This window comes from Passer domesticus, chromosome 23 (genome assembly GCF_036417665.1).
Source record: "Passer domesticus isolate bPasDom1 chromosome 23, bPasDom1.hap1, whole genome shotgun sequence".
Classification (NCBI taxonomy): domain Eukaryota; kingdom Metazoa; phylum Chordata; class Aves; order Passeriformes; family Passeridae; genus Passer; species Passer domesticus.
In genome coordinates, this window is record NC_087496.1 from 6,474,638 (window position 1) to 6,499,023 (window position 24,386).

General features: G+C 52.7%; 2 protein-coding genes across 20 annotated transcripts; one reads left to right on the plus strand and one right to left on the minus strand.

The window, feature by feature from the left end:
• The first annotated feature begins 385 nt into the window (after positions 1–385).
• PTS (6-pyruvoyltetrahydropterin synthase) lies at positions 386–4,840 on the plus strand. Of its 19 annotated transcripts, none has more exons than XM_064397959.1 (7): positions 386–728; positions 1,916–1,995; positions 2,637–2,659; positions 3,066–3,122; positions 3,421–3,491; positions 3,721–3,888; positions 4,353–4,840. In XM_064397959.1, exons 1-7 carry the CDS (start codon positions 409–411, stop codon positions 4,366–4,368), a joined length of 735 nt encoding a protein of 244 aa, XP_064254029.1. In that variant the 5' UTR covers positions 386–408; the 3' UTR covers positions 4,369–4,840. The 19 variants fall into 19 exon arrangements, with proteins under 19 accessions (XP_064254029.1, XP_064254037.1, XP_064254038.1 ...); XM_064397967.1 differs by having other exon boundaries at positions 4,273–4,360; XM_064397968.1 differs by lacking the exon at positions 4,353–4,840 and adding an exon at positions 4,233–4,296.
• Positions 4,841–10,324: 5,484 nt separating this feature from the next.
• On the minus strand, positions 10,325–17,249 carry LOC135285577 (placenta-expressed transcript 1 protein-like). The gene is made up of 4 exons (XM_064397982.1): positions 15,333–17,249; positions 13,652–13,862; positions 12,521–12,579; positions 10,325–11,487 (listed from the first exon to the last, which is right to left on the minus strand). The coding sequence occupies exons 1-4, from the start codon at positions 15,493–15,495 to the stop codon at positions 11,348–11,350; spliced, it is 573 nt and encodes a 190-aa protein (XP_064254052.1). The 5' UTR covers positions 15,496–17,249; the 3' UTR covers positions 10,325–11,347.
• Between the last annotated feature and the right edge of the window lie 7,137 nt (positions 17,250–24,386).

The following is a 24,386-nucleotide window of genomic DNA, read 5'->3' on the forward strand; positions in this document are numbered from 1 at the left end:
CTCGCCCACACCCTGCCCCGAGGCTCGGGCTTTTCCCACCCCGACAAACGGGTTCACCCCGTTATCGCCAGAATTCCCGGGAGTGAAGGGAGTGTGCACTCAGAGCCTTGCAGCGCTGAGAAAACCTGCTTCTCCCCGTCCTCCCAAAGCTTTCTGAAAATCGCCGCACTTTAAGGGTTCCTCTGCTTGAGCTCCATGGGTGTTATTGCCGGGGTGCGCTCCTTCAGGTATGTCCATAACCATCCCGGGGCCGAACACGGGGGGATTGGAGCATCCTGGAGCTGAACATGGAGGGATTGGAGCATCCCCGGGGGGATTGGAGCATCCCGGGGGGATTGGAGAATCTCCGGGGGGATTGGAGCATCCTCGGGGTTGAACACGAAGAGGAACTAGAGCATCCCGGGGGAAATGGAGCATCCCGGGACTGAACACGAGGAGAAACAGGAGCATCCCCGGGTCCGACACCGGCACGGAGAGACCGGAGCATCCCCGGAGCTGAACACGGCGGCGCCGGAGCATCCCCGCGTCTCGGCGGGCGGATCCCGCGGGCTGGAGCCGCCCCGGGGCCGGGATGAGGCCAGGCTGGAGCCGCCCCCGGGGCCGGGCTGGAGCCGCCCCGCTCCGGCCCCGCTCCGGCCCCGCTCCGGCCCCGCGATGTCGCCGCGCTCCGCCCGCCTGGCGCGGCTGTCGCGCTCCGTCACCTTCAGCGCCTGCCACCGCCTGCACAGGTGAGCGCCCCGAACGGGTGAGCCCCGAAATGTGAGCCCCGAAAAGGTGAGCCCCGAAAAGGTGGGGGATTGGAGCACAGGGCCCCGCACAGGTGAGCCCCGAACAGGGGAACCCCGAACAGGTAAACCCTGAATAGGTGAACCCCGAAAAGGTGAGCCCCAACAGATGAACCCCGAACGGGTGAGCCCCGAACAGATGAACCCCGAATAGGTAAACCCTGAATAGGTAAACCCTGAATAGGTGAACCCCAAATAGGTGAACCCCGCACAGGTGAGCCCCGCACAGGTGAGCCCCGCACACGGAGCGGCCCCGCGCAGCCGGGGCAGGCTCCGAGCCCGCTCTCTTCCCGGTCCTGGCCCGGGCCAGCCCCTTCCCGTCTCCATCCAGTGCCCGCCCGCAGTTCCGCGCTGTCGCAGAGCCGGCGGTGCTTTCGCTTTGTGAGCATCGCCTCGCGCCCCCCGACCCGCTGGTTTTCCCCTCAAAACTGAGCTGTGCCTTAACCTGAAACTGCCCCAAAAGAGGTTTAGGGCTCGGCCTCTTCTCCCGGGCTAGGAGAGATAAAACAAGGGGAAACAAGCACGAGCTGTGGCAGAGGAGGTTTAGGCAGATCGGGAGGGATTTCTCCATGGAAACCGGGGTGAGGCCTTGGAAGGGGCTGCCCGGGGAGCCCCCATCCCTGGAGGTGCCCAGGGAACTGCTGGATGTGGCACTCGGTGCTCCAGGTCTGCTTGGACTCCGTGATCTCACAGTTCTGTCCCAGCCTCAGTGATCCTGGGGTTCTGTGATGCTCCCAAAATGTGCCTTGACCTGAAACACTCAGAGCAGGACCTGGATAGCTTCAAAGGGAAAACGCAGAGGGAAATCCTTTGTGCTTCTTGGAGAGGCTCCCTAAGCTCTGTTAATCAGCAATAAACCCAGCTCGCTCCAGGCCTGGGTGACTTTGGGCCCAGATGTTGAACATTTATCCAGCAGTGGTGTCAGGCAGATGCTGTGAAGCAGACACAAAACCACAGCAAGGGAAGACACACTGCTGCCAGCAGCATCTTTTCATGGAGCAGACACTCTGGCTGCGTTTGTGCCTCCTGGGCTGGTTCAATGTGGGAGAGGGAAGAGATGGAGAGCTGGAAAGCAGAGCTGAGGGAATCCACGAAGATCTGGAACAAATCCATGCCTGCCTTTCCCACAGTAAATCCCTGAGTGATGAGGAGAACCTGAAGCTGTTTGGGAAGTGCAACAACCCAAATGGCCACGGCCACAACTACAAAGGTAGGAAGCTGATTTCCATCCTTGCTCACGGAGTCTGCTGCTCTCAGGGTGGGGGTAACCCCCACGAGGGCTGGGCCACTCATTCTCAGCAGCCTGAGACAGCTTTTAGTGGCTGGGTTTGTGTTTTTATTAAGAATTAGGAGGAAATTTCAGCAGCAGGGGGTTGAACCATTGCATGGATTTGCCATTTTTCAGCTCAATAGATAATAAATATTTATCTTCAAATGCCACTTCTTGAATCAGATCTGCTTGTTTACACTCTGCAGAGTCATTGTGATTGGAATGGGGATTTTTCTAAGCAAAAGGCATGCAAATTAAACAGCCTGTAAACATTATTTGAATGGGTTTTTTTTCACGAGTTCTCCCATTTGTACACCCCGAGCACACAGAATTAGATCTCTCCAGTTCCTGGAGTGGCTCTCTGTGTTGTTGGCACCCTGAAACCTCAGCTAAGGAGCTAGTTCATCAGGGGAGGGATTTTTGTGCCTCTGAGTCATTGTTTTTATGGACCACCTCCTTATTTTATAGAAGCAGTCCCACTCCTGTGGGTGGGCAGGGAAGGGGTTGTGTGTCCCAGCAGCAGCTGATCTGTTTTGGGTTCATGGGCATCACAGTGACCTGATTTTTTCTTTTTTTTTCAGTTGTGGTCACCGTGCGTGGAGAGGTGAGTGCAGCCAGCATCGTTTGTGTCCCTCAGTGGGGCACAGTCCCCACAGTTCTGGCCCCATGCCTGGATTTCCCAGAGTATTTTGGGAACTCTGTGCACATCACTAGAGAGGTTTTCCATGGGCATTGTCCTGTTCACAGCAAGGATTTGCTGTTTAATGCTCTTTTCATGCTCGAAGACTCTTCCAGTGAGCTGTTTCTGCCTGGTGTCAGCTTTTAGGAGAGAGTGGGACCGCTGGAATTGTTTCCAGGCTGTACCAAGCCCTTGGGAACACCACAGGAGTGGAGCTGCAGCCCTGTGACAGTGGGAAGATCATTTCCTTGTGGCTCAGATGAGCTGAGCACAGACACTCCTGCCTGATTTGTGTTGCCAGGCCACCAATGTCCCTTGTGCTTCCCTGCAGATCGACCCAGTCTCGGGGATGGTGATGAACCTGACAGACCTGAAGGAATACATGCAGGTAAAACCAGCCCAGTTTTCCTCCTAATCCCCTGGGGGAAATGATTGGAGCTTGTCTGGTACCAGCACGGAGACGTGGTGAGCTGCTGATGGCAGGGCATCAAAAAGAAATTAGGGAATAATTGAAGACTTAAACGCCTTAGCTCTGTTATGTGAGGCAGTGCCACGTCTCCAGCTGGGGGTCTCCCAGCTGGATTTGGGGCTCTTTTCCTCTTTCCCCGTCCTGCTGCCTGGCTCTGTGTGGTTACCTGAGGCTCAGACCAGGCAGGGACAGGGATGTCACCGTCCTCTCTCTGCAGGAAGCGATCATGGAGCCGCTGGACCACAAAAACCTGGACAAGGACGTGCCCTACTTCTCCGAGGTGGTGAGGTGGGTCAGGGGGCTCCTGGGAAGCAGCAGCCTGTACCTGAGTGCTGAGCACCCCTGTGCCCAGCCCTGCTGCCCCTGGTCACATCGTGCCCATCCCACCCATGCCACCCCCACTGCTGGCAGTGCCACAGTCCCCAGCAGCCCAGGTGTCCTCAGCTGCCCCTCAGCGTCCCCCCAGCCCATCCTGGCTGCAGCTGCCTCAGCTGGTGGTGTCACTCTGCCCGTCCAGCTCTGACCCTGCTGCTGTTCCCCCCCAGCACCACGGAGAACGTCGCCGTGTTCATCTGGGACAGCCTGCAGAAGCTGCTGCCCCAGGGCCTCCTCTACAAGGTGGAGGTGCACGAGACAGAGCAGAACGTGGTGGTCTACAAGGGAGAGGAAACAATTGTCAAGTGAGGTGAGCCTGAGCTGGGCTGCTCAGAGGAAATGCTCCGTGATCAGCTCCCTGCATCCCTGCTCAGAGGAAATGCTCCATGATCAGCTCCCTGCATCCCTGCTGAGGGGAAACGCTCCGTGATCAGCTCCCTGCATCCCTGCTGAGGGGAAACACTCCATGATCAGCTCCCTGCATCCCTGCTCAGGGGAAACGCTCCATGATCAGCTCCCTGCATCCCTGCTCAGGGGAAATCCTCCATGATCAGCTCCCTGCATCCCTGCTCAGAGGAAATGCTCCATGATCAGCTCCCTGCATCCCTGCTGAGGGGAAACGCTCCATGATCAGCTCCCTGCATCCCTGCTCAGAGGAAATGCTCCATGATCAGCTCCCTGCATCCCTGCTCAGGGGAAACGCTCTGTGATCAGCTCCCTGCATCCCTGCTCAGGGGAAATGCTCCGTGATCAGCTCCCTGCATCCCTGCTCAGGGGAAACGCTCCGTGATCAGCTCCCTGCATCCCTGCTCAGGGGAAATCCTCCATGATCAGCTCCCTGCATCCCTGCTCAGAGGAAACGCTCCGTGATCAGCTCCCTGCATCCCTGCTCAGGGGAAATCCTCCATGATCAGCTCCCTGCATCCCTGCTCAGAGGAAACGCTCCGTGATCAGCTCCCTGCATCCCTGCTCAGGGGAAATCCTCCATGATCAGCTCCCTGCATCCCTGCTCAGGGGAAACGCTCCGTGATCAGCTCCCTGCATCCCTGCTCAGCATTCCCAGCCTTTCCTGGGCTCTGTGTCACAGCAGGACCAGTGCAGCTGTTTCACAAGGACCCTCGCAGCAGTTTGCCCATCTGGAATCTCAGAATGGGTTGGTTTCTCTGCTTTTCCTCAAGACCTTCCTGTTTTGCCAGCTGATGTGAAGTTTAGAGTTGTGGCGTGGTAAATAAAGCAGATTTGGCCTGGCAAAATCACGAAAGTCTTTGATTTCTCTCTGATTAAATATTGAATTAATTTATGGTATTTTATAATGTAAGATTTGGTGTTGCTTTGCTTCTTGATCAAACAGAGAAGCATTTTGGAGAGTGAGAACCACATTACGCTTTTTTTTTTTTCTTTTTCTTTTTTTCTTATCAGTTTATTTCCTGTGCTGCAGGCACGTTTCTTCCTGTGGCCAGCAGATCTTTCTCTGTGTGTGGAACTGGAGTAGTGGGCAGTAAAAATAAGCATTTCTGATCCAAACTGGAGAGCCAAAGGGAGCAGGGTGTTGGTGAGAATGGCAAACTGAGGAAACTGCAGTGGGAATGTCACAGCCCCAGTGGTGGCAGAGCCCTGAGGGGGAAGTGCAAGAATAAACCCTTAAATCCACCCAAAATTCAGTGGGGGCATGCTGGGAAAGCAGTGAGGGAATGGATATTGCACAATTCCTGTGGTTCAGGGCCAGCAGTCCCAGTGTCTGCCCAGAGGCAGCAGTGGCAGTGCTCTGTGTGATTCCCTTGTCACATCAGCAATGTCCTGAGGAGTAATTAGGAGCGGCCATCAAGAATAACTTGATGCATATAATTTAAAAAAACCCAAGCTGATAAGCAGGGCAGCAGTTCCCTTGCTTCACGAGGAAATGGGGTGTTTGAATAATGGGAGCAAACATCCCCTTTGGGGAGGTTTAATGAAGCTTGCCTAATTGCTCACCTTGGCCACGCTCTGCTCCAGGCCCAGGTAAAGTGGGGTTTGCACTGCCTGAAAATACCTGGGCTGCTTTAGAACTGCTCTGGAATGTAAAAAAATGGGGACTGCTTCACCTGGGGACACTTCTGCCTGCTTCAGTTTCACTCAACCTCCCTGGGAGAGCTTCAGAAAGGGAACTGGGAGAAAAATGAGGGATGTTCCCTTTGGCAGGGCAAAACCTCTGCCCTGGGAGCTCCAGCTTTGGGGAATTCTGCTCCTTTTTGGCTGCAGGTTCCTTGCAGTGTGAGCCAGGCAGAGAGCACTCAGTGCCCCGGATGAAACGAACACTCAGCTGGCACATTTGCCCCTTTTCCCTGCTTTTTTCTCTCCCCAAATGTGGAAGCTGTGGCGTTTGCTCGGCGTGGGGGAGTTTGCAGCTGCCCCGACCCCTCCTGCTGCTGTGTGGCTGAAATGTTGGGAATTCAGAGCTGCTGCTGCTGATTCACGGGCTGCACTGACTCACACACATCATGTGCTCCCTTTATCAGAGCACGAATCCGAGCAAACAAATGTTACATCTGCACAGCACAGCCCGCTGCTTTTATTGGCATGGAGGCAGAAAAAAAAAGCAGCCCAGGCTCCTGAGAATTTCTGCAGCCCTGGCAAAGCCCCACGGCAGCCTGAGTGTTTTATTTATTGCTGGGGAGGTTTGGCTGCGTCAATTATTCTGATCTCTCGGATTTGAACGGCTGCAGCTCTGGGGAAATGGAATAAATTGGGTGGCTGGGCAGTGCTTTGGGTGGAAGGGGCTGGAAGCAGCAGGGCTGGAGTGGAAATTGGGATTTCAGTGGGTGCTGAACCTCGTCCTGCTCGGAGGGGTCTGCGGCTCTGCAGGGAATTCTCTGTTGGGAATTCTCTGTTGGGAATTCTCTGTTGGGAATTCTCTGATGCCAAATTCCCAGCTGAGGGAGGCAGGGAGGGGTTTCAGGGGGGAATGAACTCCCAGAATTAAACATTAAGCTCTGCCCGGGTTGCTGAGTGGTGAAATGCTTTGAGGAGAAGGTTCAGGTGACAGTGGGGGCCAGGAGAGGTCACAGCTGACCCCAGCAGAGGCTGCAGGGGCAGAACTTCCAGCTTTGGTGCCTGGAAATGAGAATGGCAGGGGAGAAATGACAGGAAATGTCATTAAAAGTGCCCACCTGTGTTTGGTGGGACTGAAAAACCCAGCCCTGCCACATGGTAAAATCAAATCAGGTTTTGTGGAAGGGCTGGACGGGGGGACAGGAACATCCTGGGCACAAGAAATGATTGATTTGAACGTGCTGTTCTCAGGTGGCTGTGCAGGGGTTCCCATGGTATTTGTGTGTCTGTGATTTTCGTAAAAACTGCTCCTTTTTAATGCCAGGGCAGGGGCTGGCTGTGCAAGCAGCGGATGGAGTTTAATCTGCTTCTGTCGACAAAAACCAAAGGTTGAGGCTGCCCAGGAAATCTGTCCAACAGCAGCTTTCCTTTTTATTTCAATTTTATTTTTTTATTTTCATTTTCAGTTTAGGGAGGTTTTGTCCATTCTGCCCCACTGGAGGAGGAAAAATCTTATTTTTTTGCTGTGTTTGAAGCACAGTGGCCAAGGCAGGACGGAGGGTGCAGCTCTACTGATCCCACCTGGGGGATTAAGAGCCCAAAAGGAGCAGCAGAGAGAGGAACTCCACCGACTTCTGCTGCTCAGGCTCAGGAGCCGCTCCTGGGCTGGCTTTTTACAGCCCATTGTAGCCCAAACAATGAAATAAATAATCCACACACTGCGCTCAGAGCTCCAGCTGCACCTCCCAATCCCACAGGGAAATTGGAATTTCCCTCCTTAAGGTGATTTTTTGGGAGATCAGGGGGCACAGGAACTGAACAGGGAGCAAAAACTGGGGACGGTCGCTGAGAAAAGGAGCTCCAAAATCTCCAAAATCCCCAAAATTCCCCCAAATTCCCTCATTTTCCAGAGCCCAGGCAGCCCAGGGAGCCTCTGACAGCTCCCACCCAGCAACTCCCACCCTGGGTAAAGCTCATTAGGGTGTTTGCTCGTGCCTGGCGCTAATTGGCGCCAATTAATTACCCTGTGCAGAGGGGAGGCCAAGTGGAAACAGAGCACGGAAGTCTGAAAAATGAGGAGAACAACTGGGGCTGGGGGTTCAGGGGCATTTCGTGGCTTTTCCCCGGAAATTGTTTGTACACTGGTGTGGAAAACTCGATTTTTGATGGTAAATTCACCCAGAAATTCCGTGAATGGGGCAAAGGATTAAACAAAACAAAAAAAAAAACAAAAAAAAAAAACAAAAAAAAAAACCAAAAATAAATTTACCTAGAAATTCAATGAATGGGGGAAAGGATTTAATAAAAAATAAAAATAAATGTACCTAGAAATTCAGTGAATATGGCAAAGGATTAAACAAAAAAAAAAAACCCAAAAATAAATGTACCTAGAAATTCAATGAATGGGGGAAAGGATTAAACAAAAATAAAAATAAATTCACCCAGAAATTCAGTGAATGTGGGAAAGGATTAAACAAAAATTTAAAATAAATGTACCTGGAAATTCAGTGAATATGACAAAGATTAAACAGCTCTGTCCCTGTAAATTTTCCCCCAAACCCCACCTCGCTCTGCAGCACTGGGCTTTTGGTGGGATGGAAATGGAGCAAATTTAACACATAAATGTTGTGTTGTCCCCAGAATTCCTCCAGAGACACCCACAGGAAGATGTTTCAGTGAGAAATCGTCTCCAATCCAAAAAGTTGGGGCTCTTCTGATTTTTTTTTAAATTTTTTTTTTTTTGAGGTGAGATGGCAGAGCAATAAAAACTTGGGGATTGCAGGAAGTCAGGGGAAGGGTGGGGAAGATTTTAACGGGGCTTTATGCAGCTGTAATCGCTGTGTTCATCATTAATCAATGTTTTAAGAGCCCAGCTCTGCCAGGAAGAGCTTTCAGCTCAGGGTTTCATGGATGTGGCCTCAAAGCTCCTCCTCAGAGCCCCTTCTCTGCCTCTCTAGGCAGAGTTCTGCCTGGTTCTTTTTGTGAAATTTCAGTTTTTAGCATTTTTTTTTGGTGAATTTATTTTTTAGCACTTAAAAAAATATTTTTTGTTTCACTATTTTTTAGGGAAAATACGGTGTTAAAGGAAATGTTCATTTTGCTGCTCAATAGAGTAAAATTAATGGAAATGCCACAGATGAGGCTCGTGGATGGGACAAAGCAGCAGGAGCCAGTGGGGGTGAGCTGGGACATGAGAGGTGCCACAGGGACGTTTAAATGCAATTTCATCTTTATTATCCAAGGCTGTAATCTTGGGAGATAGATGGATCAACAAAGAGATTGGAGTTGAGCAGTAATTTCCAGCGCTAATTGGGATTTTATTGTGTGTTGTGCACTGATAAAGCGTGCTCCTATCTCTGCTAATTACCCTGCCTGCTAAGCAGGAGCCGATTTTAATGGCTGGCCACTAAAACCAAAATCATTCCTCTGAAATTCTGCGAGAGCATTCCGTGAATGCAGCGCTGCAGGCTCAGATTTCACCTGTGAAATTGTGCTGGGGAATTCTGGCGCCTCCACAGCCCAGCAGGAAACAGGGAAAGAAGTGGAAATTGGGGTGAAAGAAGTGGAAATTGGGATGAAAGAAGTGGGATTTACACTGAGGGCATGCCAGAGAGAATTACCTGCATTTTTTGAGGCAAACCATGGCTTTTGTACAATTTGAACAAGCAAGAATTGAGTGAAAGCTCAACCTGAAAGCCAAACCAGCCTTAGCAGGTGTTTAATCCCAGCTGCCAATTTTTAGGGTTAATATTTCAGACAATTCTGATGGAATTAAAAAGAAATTTCTCTCTTTGACCTGATATCTGAGATATAGAAATGGGCAGGGAAAATTTTCTTCTGAATTCCTGAGAAATGGAAATGGGCAGGGAAAATTTTCTTCTGAAATCCTGAGGAATGGAAATGGGCAGGGAAAATTTTTTTCTGAATTCCTGAGAAATGGAAATGGGCAGGGAAAATTTTCTTCTGAATTCCTGAGAAATAGAAATGGGCAGGGAAAATTTTCTTCTGAAATCCTGAGGAATGGAAATGGGCAGGGAAAATTTTCTTCTGAATTCCTGAGAAATGGAAATGGGCAGGGAAAATTTTCTTCTGAAATCCTGAGGAATGGAAATGGGCAGGGAAAATTTTCTTCTGAATTCCTGAGAAATGGAAATGGGCAGGGAAAATTTTTTCTGAATTCCTGAGAAATGGAAATGGGCAGGGAAAATTTTCTTCTGAATTCCTGAGAAATGGAAATGGGCAGGGAAAATTTTCTTCTGAAATCCTGAGAAATGGAAACGGGCACGTACAATTTTTTTCTGAATTCCTGAGAAATAGAAATGGGCATGCACAATTTTTTTTCTTGTGGTGCTCAGCTCCCGTGATAGATTTTCAGGCTCCTTTATCCCCAGGCTCCTCAATCCCTTGGGGATTTGGATTTATTCAGCAGAAATGAGGGGCTTTGGCCAGCTCTGGGCTGGGCAGGGCAGTTTGAAGCCGGGCTCTTGTTTAGATCTGAAATGTTGATGTGGTTTGGGGCTCCTGAGGAGGAAGCACAGGAGGATTAAAGGGGCAGGGATCTGTCCTGACCCTTCCCCCAAAAATCCTCCGGGTCACCCCGTGCAGGATTGCAGAGCTCAGGCCTCACCTTTATTTATTTGTTCCTTCATCTGTGGGATCAAAGCCAAATATTTCAGAATCGTTTCACCCCCACCCCCCAACATCACAACGAGGCAGGAAATAATGGGAGGTGCAAAACCAATTTTAATTCCTTATTTTATTTAGATCGGTTTAAGAAAAAAAAAAATTGCTTCCCACAAGTTGGAAAATTTCTAAATAAACGTTTTGCCCATATAAAAATACAAACAACAATAAAATCAAGACGTCCGTTGGCCCACACAATAATCTTGCCCTACAACAGAATCAGCTGTTGATTAAAAAAAAAATTAAAAAAAAAAAAAGAAAAAAAAAAGAGGAACACAAAATGCCCACATTACCTTTCCAGGGGAAAAAAATAGAGGGAAAATAAAGAGAAACTTTGTCATCTGCTGAGCTCGGGGCTGTGCCAGGAGGGGATGGAGAGGCAAAGCTAGGGAGGAGGAGGAGGAGAAGGAGAAGAAAAAAGAATAAGAGGAAGAAGAGGAAGAAGAAGAAGAAGAGGAATTCTCCTCCCTTCAGGCGTTTTGTGCTTTACAGAATGCCAGGCGATGAGGAAATTGTGGATTCACGAGTGTCCCGTGGGCTCTGCTCACCCAGTTTTGTGTCTGCAGGGCCAGGGCAGAGGGATCTCTGCTGGGGATATTTCATTTTCCTTTAGGGCCAGGACAAGGGATCTCTGCTGGGGATTTTTCCTTTTCCTTTATGGCCAGGGCACAGGGATCTCTGCTGGGATTTTTCCTTTTCCTTTACAGACAGGGCAGAGGGATCTCTGCTGGGGATTTTTCCTTTAGGGCCAGGGCAGAGGGATCTCTGCTGGGGATATTTCCCTTTCCTTTAGGGCCAGAGCACAGGGATCTCTGCTGGGAATATTTAATTTTCCTTTAGGGCCAGGGCACAGGGGTCTCTGCTGGGGTTTTCCTTGTGCTGGGTTGTGGGTAGGGCAGCAGGGGAGGCTCAGCTGGGCGCTCACACCACCCTTTCCCATTTCCCCTGGCAGTGCAGGGGTCACCCCGAGGCACAGCAGTGAACTTTTTCCTGAGTAAATCAGCCCAGCCCCGTGGCTCCCGAGCGGGGAAGGGCAGCCCAGCCCAGCTGGGCCCCCTCTAGCAGAGCAGGCTGCCTGTGAGCAGCAGCAGCAGGGCAGCCAGGAGCCGGGAGCTGCCCTGAGCCCTGCTCCCCGAGCTGGGAGAGGTGCTGGGGGCTGAGCTGGTGCTGTTGGGGGGCACCGTGGTGGTTTCTGCCCCTGAAATGGAAAAAAAATTGGAAAAAAAAAATCAATTATAAACGCAAAGGACCAGCTGAGAGGTTCTGCAGTGTGAAAAATGCGTATTTTATGATTGGCTTTTCGCAAATATTCAAATTTGTGTTATGTTAGAAAGTGATGCTGCATTAATCTTCTTAAGCAGTGTGTTAAATAGAGTTTTAGGTTAGAACATAATGTTCAAATAGAAACTGTGCTATGTAAGATACTTTTAAAGAAAGGACTGCACCAGACAGCAGCCACAGGACACCTGAATCTTACAGAGAAAGAGAATTTATGGCTCCATTATCAGCAGAAATGAACTTCTTCCTGCCTCCTCAGCCCTGAAGATGCCCTCAGGATTCAGAGGAAGAAGCTGACACTGACCAGCCAGAATCCTGTGTTTGAATGGAATTTATGCATCATGTGAATATGCAACAGCCTGTTGCTTTTAAGGGTTAATCCTCTGTTAATATGTGTCCTTTTTCAGGCTTATTTTGCCCAGAAAAAGTACCCAGACTGTCCCTAACTCTTTGGTTTTTTGTCTCATATTGTCCTAATCTCAACTGTTTGAATTTTATTACTCTAATTATATGACTATTTTCCATAACCATTTTATTACGATTAAACTTTTAAAATTTTTTTTTAAAAAAACAAGTGATTGGCATTTTTCACATGCAGGAGCTCTGATTTCACAGGAATGAGGGCTCACCCCCTCTCTGGAGGAGGGGGATCACAGCAGCACCAGAAATGCTCCCTGCCAGCAAAGCCACAGCTCCCAGCCCGCTCCTGTGCCAGTCCCTGCAGAGATAAATAAACCTGGCCTCTTTCATGACCCTTAAAGCAAAAATTAAGCTTGGGGAGGTTTTAAGTTGGAATTTGAACCTGAAAAGCCTCAGTCTTTGCCTGACTGCTGGAGATGGGGGATGGATGTCCTCAGCTCCACCCTGCATCCCTCCCCACGGCCAGAGCAGAGGGCAGCCCCTGCTCAGCGTGTCCCGCCCTTCCCCACACGCTGGAAATGAAGATTATTTACCTCTGGTCAGCACCCGGCTCCTGAGCTCGGTGGTGTTGTCAGGGAGGCTGAGGAAGACCCTGTGGGAGGAGGGAAGAGAAAACAGGTTCAGGGGGGAGAAGCTGAGTGTCCCAGTGGGATGGAAAGGGGACATTGCAGGCAGATGGAGAGTCAGGAATCTCAGACCTGAGCTCACCCATGCTGCCCTCAGCCACACTGAGCTTTTTTGGGGGGTATTTTTAACATCTGAAATTGTTTCTCCATCACATTTTGGCTGTTCTGGGCCGGGGATGCCTGGTACCAGGGTGGCAATTAACTGGGCACCATCTGCTGCCTGTAATTAGCAGCACTCCTGGCAGGAGCTGGCTGTCCTTCCTGCTGCAGATGAGGCTGAAGGCTCTGCTTCCCCTGGCCAAACACCTCCCACGGGGCTGAGGGAAGGGCTCGGGGCCATTTCCATGGGGATAATCCGCATTTCTGCTCTGGGAGCATCTCCAGGCTCCCCAGCACCCCGGGGGGGACTTTGGCAGCAAAAGATTTCCTTGGAAAAGGAGAAGGAGAAGGAAAAGGAACAAAAGGAAAAGGAAAAAAGGAAAAGGAGAAGGAGAAGGAGAAGGAGAAGGAGAAGGAGAAGGAGAAGGAGAAGGAGAAGGAGAAGGAGAAGGAGAAGGAGAAGGAGAAGGAGAAGGAGAAGGAGAAGGAGAAGGAGAAGGAGAAGGAAAAAAAAAGAAAAGGAAAAAAGGAAAATGAAAAGGAAAAAAAAGGAAAAGGAAAAGGAAAAGGAAAAGGAAAAGGAAAAGGAAAAGGAAAAGGAAAAGGAAAAGGAAAAGGAAAAGGAAAAGGAAAAGGAAAAGGAAAAGGAAAGGAGAAGGAGAAGGAAAAAGGGAAGAAGAGAAGAGGAAGGAGAAGGAGAAGGAGAAGGAGAAGGAGAAGGAGAAGGAGAAGGAGAAGGAGAAGGAGAAGGAGAAGGAGAAGGAGAAGGAGAAGGAGAAGGAGAAGGAGAAGGAGAAGGAGAAGGAGAAGGAGAAGAGAAGGAGAATGTAAAAGTAAAGAAGAGGGAAAATCCTGGAGGATCTGCTCGGTCCCTGCTCTGGAGGAGGAGCTGGCTCTGGGTTTGTCCCAGCCGGAGGCTCGGAGGCAGCAAATCCTCACCTGATGTGCACGGAGGAGAGGTCGCTGTCGGGGGATGTCCAGCGGGCCGTGCTCTCTGTCTCGGAGATGTTGAGCACTGCTGTGAGCACAGAGCTGCAGATCGCCGTGGCTGCATCCTCCCACCGCCCCACCGAGGCGTTCTGGGGGGACAGCGCCTGCAGCAGCAGCTGCCCCGAGCTGTTGCTGTGGTTCCTGTCGTCCTTTATCGTCACTGGGGGCAGAGCAAGTTGGACACAATGACATTGCTGCCGAAATGAGATTGCTGCCAAAATGAGATTTCTGCCAAAATGAGATTTCTGCCAAAATGAGATTGCTATCAAAATGAAATTGCTGCCAAAATGAGATTTACATTTCTACCAAAATGAGATTGCTGCCAAAATGCAATTTCTGCCAAAATGACATTTCTGCCAAAATGAGATTTCTACCAAAAGTACATTTCTGCCAAAATGAGATTGCTGCTAAAATGAGATTTCTACCAAAATTACATTTCTACCAAAATGATATTGCTATCAAAATGAAATTGCTGCCAAAATGAAATTGCTGCCAAAATGAGATTTCTTCCAAAATGACATTTCTGCCAATATTAAATTTCTGCCAAAATGCCATTTCTGCCCTGCCAGGACCCTGACCCCTCAGTGCCCCCCTGTGTGGCACCCATGGTGACATCAGCCAGCACAGGAGCTATTTTACCCCCAAATCCCCTTTTTCTGCCCCGATCTGCCCAGGCTCGGGGCTCAGCCCCTCCTGCAGCCTGAGCACGCCGTGCAGAGGGGAAGGGCTGCAGGAGGAACCTCTGGCTGGATGTGCCTCACCCTGCCTGCCCCGGGGCTCTCGGGGCTTTTCTCCCCAGCAGGAGCTGGGCCCTGCTCAGGCTGGGCACGGGAGATGCTGCCCAGCACCAGAGGCTGCCCAGGTCCCTGTGGTTGTCCTGCCACGTCCCTCTCAGCCTCCAGCACCCCTGGGGCCAGCCCTGCTTCAAACCAAAGCTGCCAGACCCTCCAGGAGCTGAGCTGAGGCAGGAACTGCCATCAAATCTCAACTCCCTGCTCAAAAAAATTGAAATACCAAATGAAAGGAGCCCAACTGATTGCTGTGGGCGATGTGAGGGAATCCTGTGCCTCACACCTCCTCCCTGAAGGAAGGTGTCAGGATAAGGGGTCGGGATATTTCTCCTGCACTGTTTTCTGGGTTTTGCTGGGCCTCAGGGCACAGGGAGATTTGTTGGCAGGGCCAGGCTGTGTTTGCCCCATCCTTCTGCAGCGTGAAATCCATTTCCTACCGTGATGCTGAACGTTTGTCAGCACCAAAGTTATCTCTTCCCCTTTGTCTGTGCAGAAAGGCAGAGTCCGAGAAGAGGGGAGAGAGCCAAACCACAAAACAACTTCCCCAAGTTCTGTCTTTTCAAGAGCATTCAGCTCCTTCTGTGCAAGTTCAGGCAAAAAAATAAAGGGAGAAAAAAAATCATCCTGAGGAGAGAAAGAGGATTTGGGATTGAGCTGCGGAGGGGAAGGTGAAATAGGAATAAAGAGGTAACAACAGCACTGCTCACCCATCTCCTGCCTGAAAAAGAATTAAAGCAGAAGCAGAAAGCTCCAGCTGAAGCAGAGGTGAGAGCAGCCGAGGCAGGCACAGAGATTTCTGTGCAGGGCCAGTCTGTGAGCTCCAGGCAGGGCTGGCTTACCCAGGTAGGTTGTGTTGGCCTGGTAAGTCTCAGGTGTTGTTTCCACAGAGAAATTCCCTTCGGTGGTGTTCCAGAGCCAGAGGCACCCTTCCATCTCCGTGTCTGCCTGGCCAGCCGCTGTCCCCAGCAGGAGGAGAGGTGCCAAGAGGAGGAAAGCTGCCATGACCCCCTCGGTGCCTCCTCCTCGCCCACCTGCCCTGGGAAGTGAGGAAGCCTCAGGCCTCCCCAGCCCCTTTTATAGCCGGGCTCTGATGAGGTAAATGCAAATATTTCCTCCTCCCCGTCCAGCTCACAGGTCCACACCCCCCTGGAGGTTTCACTGATAGAGACACTTCCTCCTACCTGCCCAGCCTTGGAGAGAAGGGGTGAAAAACAAGGGGTGACCCCCCTTGAAGGGGTTCAGATGGGCAGGGGGGACATCCCTGAGGAATGCTGGGCTGGACACCAAGGTCTGTGTGACCAGGAATGGTGACCAGCCCCGTGACCTCTTGCAGAAACCCTGGAAATGTGGAGGAGCCTCCAGTCTTGCTCCCAGCTCTGGTCCAGGCTTTTCCTGGAGTTCCAAAACACGTGAAAAACCCAGAACAGCCTTGTAAAAATGCTCAAATTCAGCTTCTGATCCTGCTGGGAAGGAGCTGGGTCATGCAAGGCCAGGATGGGGAGGGTTGGTCTCTCCTGATCCCCTCTCACAGCCCCTCCCTGGTGAACTCGGTGTTTTCCTGCTGGGGACACATCCCTGAGGAGATTCCCCCAATAATTCTGAACACCTCAAACAACACCACACGAGGAAAACAGATCGAGCTTCTCTCTCCTCTCCTTCCTGGATTTTCCCCCATTTCCTCCTCAGGTCCTCGGCTGATCTTGAAGCTGATTTTGAATATTTCAAGGTTGATTTTGGTTCTGGTTTTGAGGCTGATCTTGAAGCTTTCAAAGCTGATTTTGAGGCTGATTCTGAAAGTTTTGAAGCTGATTTTGAGGCTGATTTTGAAATATTTCAAGGCTGATTTTGAAGCCGATTTCAAGGCTGATTTTGAAGCTGATTTTTAATTATTTCAAGGCTGATTTCAAGGTTGATGATGCTGATTTTGAGGTTGACTTTGAAGCTGATTTCGAGGCTGATTTTGTAATATTTCAAGGCTGATTTTGAAGCTGATTTTGAAGCTTTCAAAGCTGATCTTGAGGCTGTTTTCGAGGCTGATTTCAAGGCTGATTCTGCTGCTGTTGGGGCAGCACTGAGGGATCAGTGCTGGGGACAAGGACAGCAATTTCCTGTCCCTGAAATGTGGGATTCCTCCCGCTCACCTTCCACCTCCTTGGGACAGGAGAAGGAACCGGGGCCAGAGCGAAACCCGGCGTGTCAGACACCCAGTAATTAGAGGTGATGACCCTGAATCAGCAGGGATGGCTCCAGATCCGCTCCCAGGATGGTTCCACTGAGGGTGGCTGCTTCCAGCAGCCAAAATGAGCAACACAGGCACTCCAAATGAGCTGGATCCCTCCCAAAAAAAGAAGGGAATGGCCTCTTTTTCTGCCTTGCAGAACCTCAGGGTCATGGAGGGTGGAAGAGACTCTAAAGCACACCCCACACTGGGCAACTTCTTCCAATGCCTGACCACTCTTTTTTTCTGATTTTTTTTCCTCTGCTCCTCCCCTGCAGAAGGGGATAAACCTCCCTGGTGTTTCTGATGCCCTCATGCTGTGGTTGTGCCAAGCTCACTCCGTCATCCTCCTCCTCCTCCTGCCTGGCCCTGCTGAGTCACTCGTGCTGCCTGAGTGGGAGTTTGGGTTTCCTTCCCTGGGCTCATCTTCCTGTGCCCCAGCCCCAGAGCTCCTCACCCAGCGGGCTGCAGCTCTGGAGAGCTGCTGTGGAAAATACTTCCAATGAAAGTGGAACAGAAGTGGGAGAAGGAGGAGGAATTAGGGGAGTTCAGGGCAAAGAGGGGAGCAGCAGGAAAGGTGTTGGAAGAATTTCCAGTGCTGCTGCATTGGCTGGAGGTGAATTGGCCCCAATACAGAGTGTGGGCAAAAAAAAATAAAAAAAAAAATTGAGATTTTCTGGTCTGCAGAGCCTCATTTTTGTGGGGTTTTTATCTTTTCTGCCCTTCTGGGAACTTCCCTGGGCAGTGCCTGGGGCTGCAAAGGCTCCGGGGGAATGGGAGCTGCTCTTCCCAGCGGCTGGGAAACCTTTCCTGGGAGCCCCTGAGGAGCAGGGGAAGGGTGCCAGCAGCCTGGGAGCACAGGCAATGGAAGCAGAGGGTTTTGCAAGCCCGGCTGCCAGGGGTGCTGTTTGCCCTGGGCAGTTTCGTGTGGATCCTCCTTGCAAAAGCTCGGTGCCATCTCTGGGTGGTGGGGGTGACTCAGTGGGGTGTCACTGTGCTCTCCCAGAGAATTCCATCTGGGACACAGCGGGCAGGATGGGAGTGCTACAAAAACCTCCCCGGGGCTAAGGAGAGCCTTGTGAGGGGCGCTGGAAGTGACAATTTTTGGTGCATGATCCCCCTCTGGGGCTTTTCAGTTTTGCTGGCTCTTGAAGAGGTTGATCTTCTGTGGGAGCTGAGCCCTGCCTTGGGGAGAGGCTAGAGCCAGAGAGCTCTGGGAAGCAATAAAATTAATGTTTTCATCCCCAAAGCTGGCTGCACAATCGTCCATTCACCCGGGGATAAAGCCATGAAACAAAGCCAGTCCAATGGGTGTGAAGCCCAGGGGAGGAAGGGCAGCAAACAGAAATTTCTGTGGGAGATTTGTGTGTTACGGAGGGACCTGAGCTTCTAGAGTGCCCAAAAGCCCAAGAGAGGGCTGAGAGCAGCATGCAGGGAGCAGCAGGAGCCCAGCAGAGCCCATGGGGCTGGGGCAGGAGCAGCCCTGGGGTGGCACTGCAGGATGTGGCCCCAGCCAGGTGACAGCTCCAGCCAGGTGACAGCTCCAGCTTGCCTTTGGGAGCCAGAGCAAACAGAGGCTCTGGGAAAGGGCAGCAGCCCCAGCTCTGGTGCTCAGAGCTTGGAAATGTTCCCCTGGTGCCACCCACAAGGTCAGCATTGCTCCAGAGGGGATGGTTGGGGTGCTGCTCCCTCCTGGCAGGAGCTGCCTGCTCCTGGTGGATCTGGGAGCAGAATGAGGTCAGTGAATATCCCTGGGCAAGGAGCAGCACTTGGAGCTCGGGGCTGTGCTTCTGGAGTGCAGCTGGAGCCCTCCAGCACGGCAGGAATTATCCAGGGAGGAACAGGTCCAGGAAAGCCAAACCTCCTCCCACCTGTGCCTCACCTGGAGGGGATGGCCAGGGAGGGGGCTTTGGGGCAAAATGCAGCAGTGACAGGGGATAAAACAGAATAAACACTGCACGAGCACCTGCATGGGAGCAGGGAAATGTCAACCACAGGGAAAGCGCCTCAGGCTGTGCCTGGGTCAGGCAGAGGTGAGAGCAGGGCAGGCTGCTGGGGAAGGCAGGGCCAGGGAGATCCCCTGCTCCATTTCCTGGTGCTGGAACCGTCTGGTTGGGCTGGGCTGGGCTGGGCTGCAGCCACCCTGCACATCAGGGCATCCTCTCCTCTCCTCTCCTCTCCTCTCCTCTCCTCTCCTCTCCTCTCCTCTCCTCTCCTCTCCTCTCCTCTCCTCTCCTCTCCTCTCCTCTCCTCTCCTCTCCTCTCCTCTCCTCTCCTCTCCTCTCCTCTCCTCTCCTCTCCTCTCCTCTCCTCTCCTCTCCTCTCCTCTCCTCTCCTCTCCTCTCCTCTCCTCTCCTCTCCTCTCCTCTCCTCTCCTCTCCTCTCCTCTCCTCTCCTCTCCTCTCCTCTCCTCTCCTCTCCTCTCCCTCCCTGGCACTCTGGACTCTGCCCAGCCCCATCCAGGTGAGCTGTGTTTGCTCTCACTCCTCGCCAGCCTTTATGGGGTTATTTGCTCTGGGTGAAGAACAGTTGAGGTTTACTGGGCTGTTTTGCAAATATTGTGTTTTGTAAATGTGGGGATGAAGGGGTTTTTTACAGCCTGAACTGCTGAGCTGGCTTGAACAGCCTCCTTGTCCTGCTGGAGGTGTGGGACTTGGCAGCTGCAGAAATCCCTCCAGCCAGGAGGGAAAACAGAGAGGGCAGCAGGGCAGGCAGGGCCCTGTGCCTCGCTGGGCTTGTAAATGAGCCTTGGAATGGATTTTTGCATTTCCCACAGGCAGCAGGAGAATCTTCAGCTCTGAGGGTTGATCCCAGCCCGGCAGGGCTCTGTCCAATATAAATAACAATAATAATAGAATAACAAAAGCTGGATTGTTCTCTGCAGGGATGGGTACTGAAAGCCCCCTCGTAACCCACAGGGAGGGGGAAGGAAGGACAAACATTCTGTCAGAAGGCTCTTCCCCAAAGTCAGCAGCTCTCCTGCTTCTCTGGACTCCTGAGGAGCTCCCTGCCCACAGGAGCAGCAGAAGCAGCAGCCAGGAGCTCCTTCTGGGCAGCGCTGGGCTCACCTGCCCCTGCAGACAACCCTCCCTGCAGGAGCACAGCTCTGCTCTCCTGGGTCTGCAGAGCCCTCCTGGGACACACCCAGGCTGGCCGGGCTGTGCCTTTGCTGCAGAGCCCTGCCCCAGCCTGGGCTGGATCCCTGGTGCCCCCAGCTCCATTCCTGGTGTCCCCAGCTCCATCCCTGGTGTCCCCAGCTCCATCCCTGGTGTCCCACCTCCATCTCTGGTGCTCCCACCTCCATCTCTGGTGCTCCCAGCTCCATCTCTGGTGTCCCCAGCCCTGGGATGGATCCCTGGTGTCCCCAGCTCCATCCCTGGCATCCCTAGTTCCATCCCTGCTGTCCCCAGTTTCATCCCTGGTGTCCCCAGTTCCATCCCTGGTGTCCCCAGTTCCATCCCTGGTGTCCCCAGTTCCATCCCTGCTGTCTCCAACTCCATCCCTGCTGTCCCCAGCTCCATCCCTGGTGTTCCTAACTCCATCCCTCATGTTCCCAGCTCCATCCCTGGTGTCCCCACCTCCATCCCTGGTGTCCCCACCTCCATCCCTGGTGTTCCCAGCTCCATCCCTGCTGTCCCCACCTCCATCCCTGGTGTCCCCACCTCCATCCCTGGTGTTCCCAGCTCCATCCCTGCTGTCCCCACCTCCATCCCTGGTGTCCCCAGCTCCATCCCCGGCATCCCCAGCCCCGGCGAGGGGACAGGAGCCTGCCCAGGTGTCTCGGTGTCACAGCGCTGCTGTGCTGCGTGCCCAGGTGATTCATTCCCAGGTGATTCCCGGGTGATTCCCAGGAGTTTGCCCGCGTTCAGAGCCTGGCTGTCCCCGTGCCACGCGCTCTGTGCGTCTCCAGCCCTGCTGCCAGGGGGGTGCCACCTGCCCCGGTGCCACCCCGGCTCCCCAGGCCAGGCAGGAGGGAGCAGCAGCCCTGGGGAAGAGCAGCTGGAAGGGGCAGGGGGTGCCCAGGAGATGGCAGCAGCCTCCCACTGTGCCAGGCTCTGTCCTGGCTCCTGCCACCGCTGCTGTCCCCTTGCTCTGTGCCAGCAAAGCACCTCAGGGTTGTCCCCCCTGACCCGAGCCCCTTCCCAGCTCCAGGTTTCCCTCCTGGACCCAGAGGTTTTCCTGGCAGCCCTCGCTGAGCCCAGAGCTGGGAGCAGCGCCTGATGCTGCTGCCACAGCTGCCCACTCCAAGGTGCAAAATGAGCATTTTTTTGGCTGCCAAGCCAAGGCGTTTGGTCCTGGATGAGGAATGTGCAGCTTTATCCCAGGGAGGGGTTCCCAGCTCCCTAAATTTCTTTACCTGCTGTGATCTATTTGTGAGCACCAGCAAGGTGACTTCCAGCCAGGCTGGGAGGACGATGGATCCGTGTTTAATCATCCCTTCATGATGGTATTTGGGGATTTCCCATTTAATCAGTAATTAATGTGCCTGGCAATTAATTCTGCAGGGCTCTCGGTGCCCTGAGCAGCTCAGGGTGGATTCTGAGCAGCCCTTTTCTTACTTTGGGGGAGTTCTGAGCAGTGATGAATTTGCTGTGATGAATTGCAAGAGATATCAATTTCCTTCCTGATTCCTTCTAATTAGTATGGATTTTTAATTATTTTTTTTTTTAAACCAGGACATGTGCATTTCACTTTTTGGAGGACAAGGACCAGGCAGGGAAAGGAAGGAAAGGAAAGAGAAAAATCTGGGATTAAAAAAAGAAAATTGGGAAAAGTTGCTATGAGTGCATTTTGCCTTGCATCTCTCAGCTGTGAGACTCTCACATCCTTGGGGTGGTTTAAAGAGAGAATTTGCCCCCTGATTTCCCACCCTAAGGGCTGCAAGGTGTGGCCTGTGCAGTGTGGATGGGATGGAGCAGCTGCTCCCTGCTCTGACCCTGCGGGAGCTGAGCTTGGCTGCTCCTGGACAGCTCCTCCAGAGCCATCCCAGCTTTGCTGCAGGAGCCTTTGGCAGTGAGCGGGCGAGCAGCACTGAGGAAAGGGATGTGGAAGAGGCACGAGGGCAGGGAAACTCTGCAGAACTGGGCTGCTTCACCCAGGCTTTGCTGAAACCCTTCCCCCTGCCCCAGAGCACCTTGACCTCATCATTTGTGTTCGTGCCTGGCAACTCTGCACTCGCTGGAGAGGGGAAAAAAAAATAGAGGAGGAAGAACATTAAAAATGCTTCACTTGAGCTGGAGATTCAGCCCTGCCTTGGCTTTCTGCCGGCTTCAAACACAGCAGCAGAACCTCTTGTGTTTAGCCCCAAAGGAGTCCCTAATTAGTGGAGAAACTGCAAAGCTCTGAACTTGTTTGGGAATGCTTTAGCGCAGAGCCCCCCTGAGGTTCATTAAACAAATGAATCCAAAGCAGTCAAATAGCTGGGATCCTCAAAGTGACAAGGACCTCAGTCCCTGGGCTGAAGGCAGGCTGGCACTGCAAATGAAATATTTCCTGCAGTGGTGGAGCTGCTCACACAGCCTGGCAGGGGAAGGGACAGCAGCTCCAGCCCTGCTGCACCCCGGGGCTCTGGGGACACAGGGAGCAGCCAGGGCAGTGCAGGCAGGGGGACAGGGGAAATTCCAGTGGGGATGGTGCAGCTGGGTGGGACAGGGCTGTGGGGAGCAGGAGAAGGTGTGGGAGGAAGGACAGAGATGTGGGAAGAAGGAGATCCCCAGGAGAAGGACAGGGCTGAGAGGAGCGGGAGATCTTCAGGAGGAGGACAGAGATGTGGGGAGAAGGAGAAGGTGTGGGAGGAAGGACAGAGATGTGGGAAGAAGGAGATCCCCAGGAGAAGGACAGGGCTGAGAGGAGCGGGAGATCCTCAGGAGGAGGACAGAGGTGTGGGGAGCAGGACAGAGGTGTGGGGAGCAGGAGGACAGAGGTGTGGGGAGCAGGAGGACAGAGGTGTGGGGAGCAGCAGGACAGAGGTGTGGGGAGCAGCAGGACAGAGGTGTGGGGAGAAGGAGATCCCCACAAGAAGGACAGGGGTTTGGGGAGAGGGAGCTCTTCAGGAGGACAGGGCTGTGAGGAGCAGAAGTTTCTCAGGAGCAGGACAGGGCTGAGTGGAGCAGGAGATTCTCAGGAGGAGGACAGAGGTGTGGGGTGCAGAAGGACATGGCTGAGGGCAGCAGGAGCCCTTCAGGAGAAGAACAGGGCTGTGGGGAGCAGGGGATCCCCAGGAGAAGGACAGAGGAGTGGGGAGCAGGGGATCCCCAGGAGAAGGAGAGGGCTGATGGGGGCAGGAACCATTCAGGAGAAGGACAAAAGTGTGGGGAGCAGGAGTTCCCCAGGAGAAGAACAGAGGAGTGGGGAGCAGGAGTTTCTCAGGAGAAGGACAGAGGTGTGGGGAGAAGGAGAAGGACATGGCTGAGGGGAGCAGGAGTTTCTCAGGAGAAGGACAGAGGTGTGGGGAGCAGGAGATCCCCAGGCTGAGGACAGAGGTGTGGGAAGCAGGAGATCCCCAGGCTGAGGACAGAGGTGTGGGACAGCTCCAAAAATTCAGGGAGAACTCCACACCTTCTCTGCTCACTGATTTTGAGCAAACCCCTGGCACTCCCCGGGATATTTTGGACGCAGAGGCTGTCTCACAGCAAATGCCCCTCTGTGGGTGCAGGTGGGGCTGGCAGAGCCCGGGGCAGTGACATTTCTGGGGCAGGGCTGCAGCTGAGCTCCTGAAATGTTACCCAAATACCTCCAGCGCCTCCAGGGCACGGCTGCTCTTTCAGTGCCCAGCCCTTCCCTGAGCTGTGGGAATTAAGAACCACCCAGATGGAGCTGAAACTCTGTCAGGATGGAGGGGAAAGAGGCAAAGAGCTCCAAACCCTGCCCTGGTGCCTCTGCTGTGGTTTCCTCAGCTCTGGGGCTGGCTGGGCCCTGGCCCAGCAGCATGCAGGTGTTAAAAATAGGCTAGAAACTGTTATAAAATAACTCATAATTGTGAAGCATGTGCTGTTAGATTGGTTATTATATTGTAAAAGGGTTAAAAGGTAGTTATATATGGTACTGAGCACCGTAACACACCTCAGGAAAGTGCACCACGAGCCAGCCTGGACAGAACTGCCGTGGGCCCATCGAGCGCCTTAAACCTTCATGCAAACGAAGGATCCAAACAGAAACCAATCCAGAGGGACAAAAACCAGGATAAAAAGGGGCTTCTGACCCACTGAGTCTGTGCTGCTCCATCTGGGCCATGGGGACATGGCAGCGGGATCGCTCCTGCCCGGCCTGCAGGCCCTCATGCTTTAGGCCTTTGTTTTATTACAATAAATGCTGAAATCACTCCAGCACCAGGAGCCTGCTCTCCTTTTTAACGCTGGGATCACAAAGTGATGGCTGGTGGTGTTGGCAGAGCCCGTGTGGGCACCACAGATGGGAACCACAAATGGGCTCCAGAAATGGATTCCACAAATGGGCTCCAGAAATGGGCTCCCCGATGGGCACAGAAATGGCTCTGCTCAGGGAATTCTGGCTGTGCCTGGAATTCTGGCTGGGGATTTTTTGCCACGGGTTTCACTGAATTGCCCATCCCTGGCAGTGCCCAGAGCAGACACTGATGCCAGGGCTTTTTAACATTTATTTCAGCACTTTCTGAAGTGGAAAAGTGGCAGCAGGAGGGGCTGCCAGGGAAGGATGG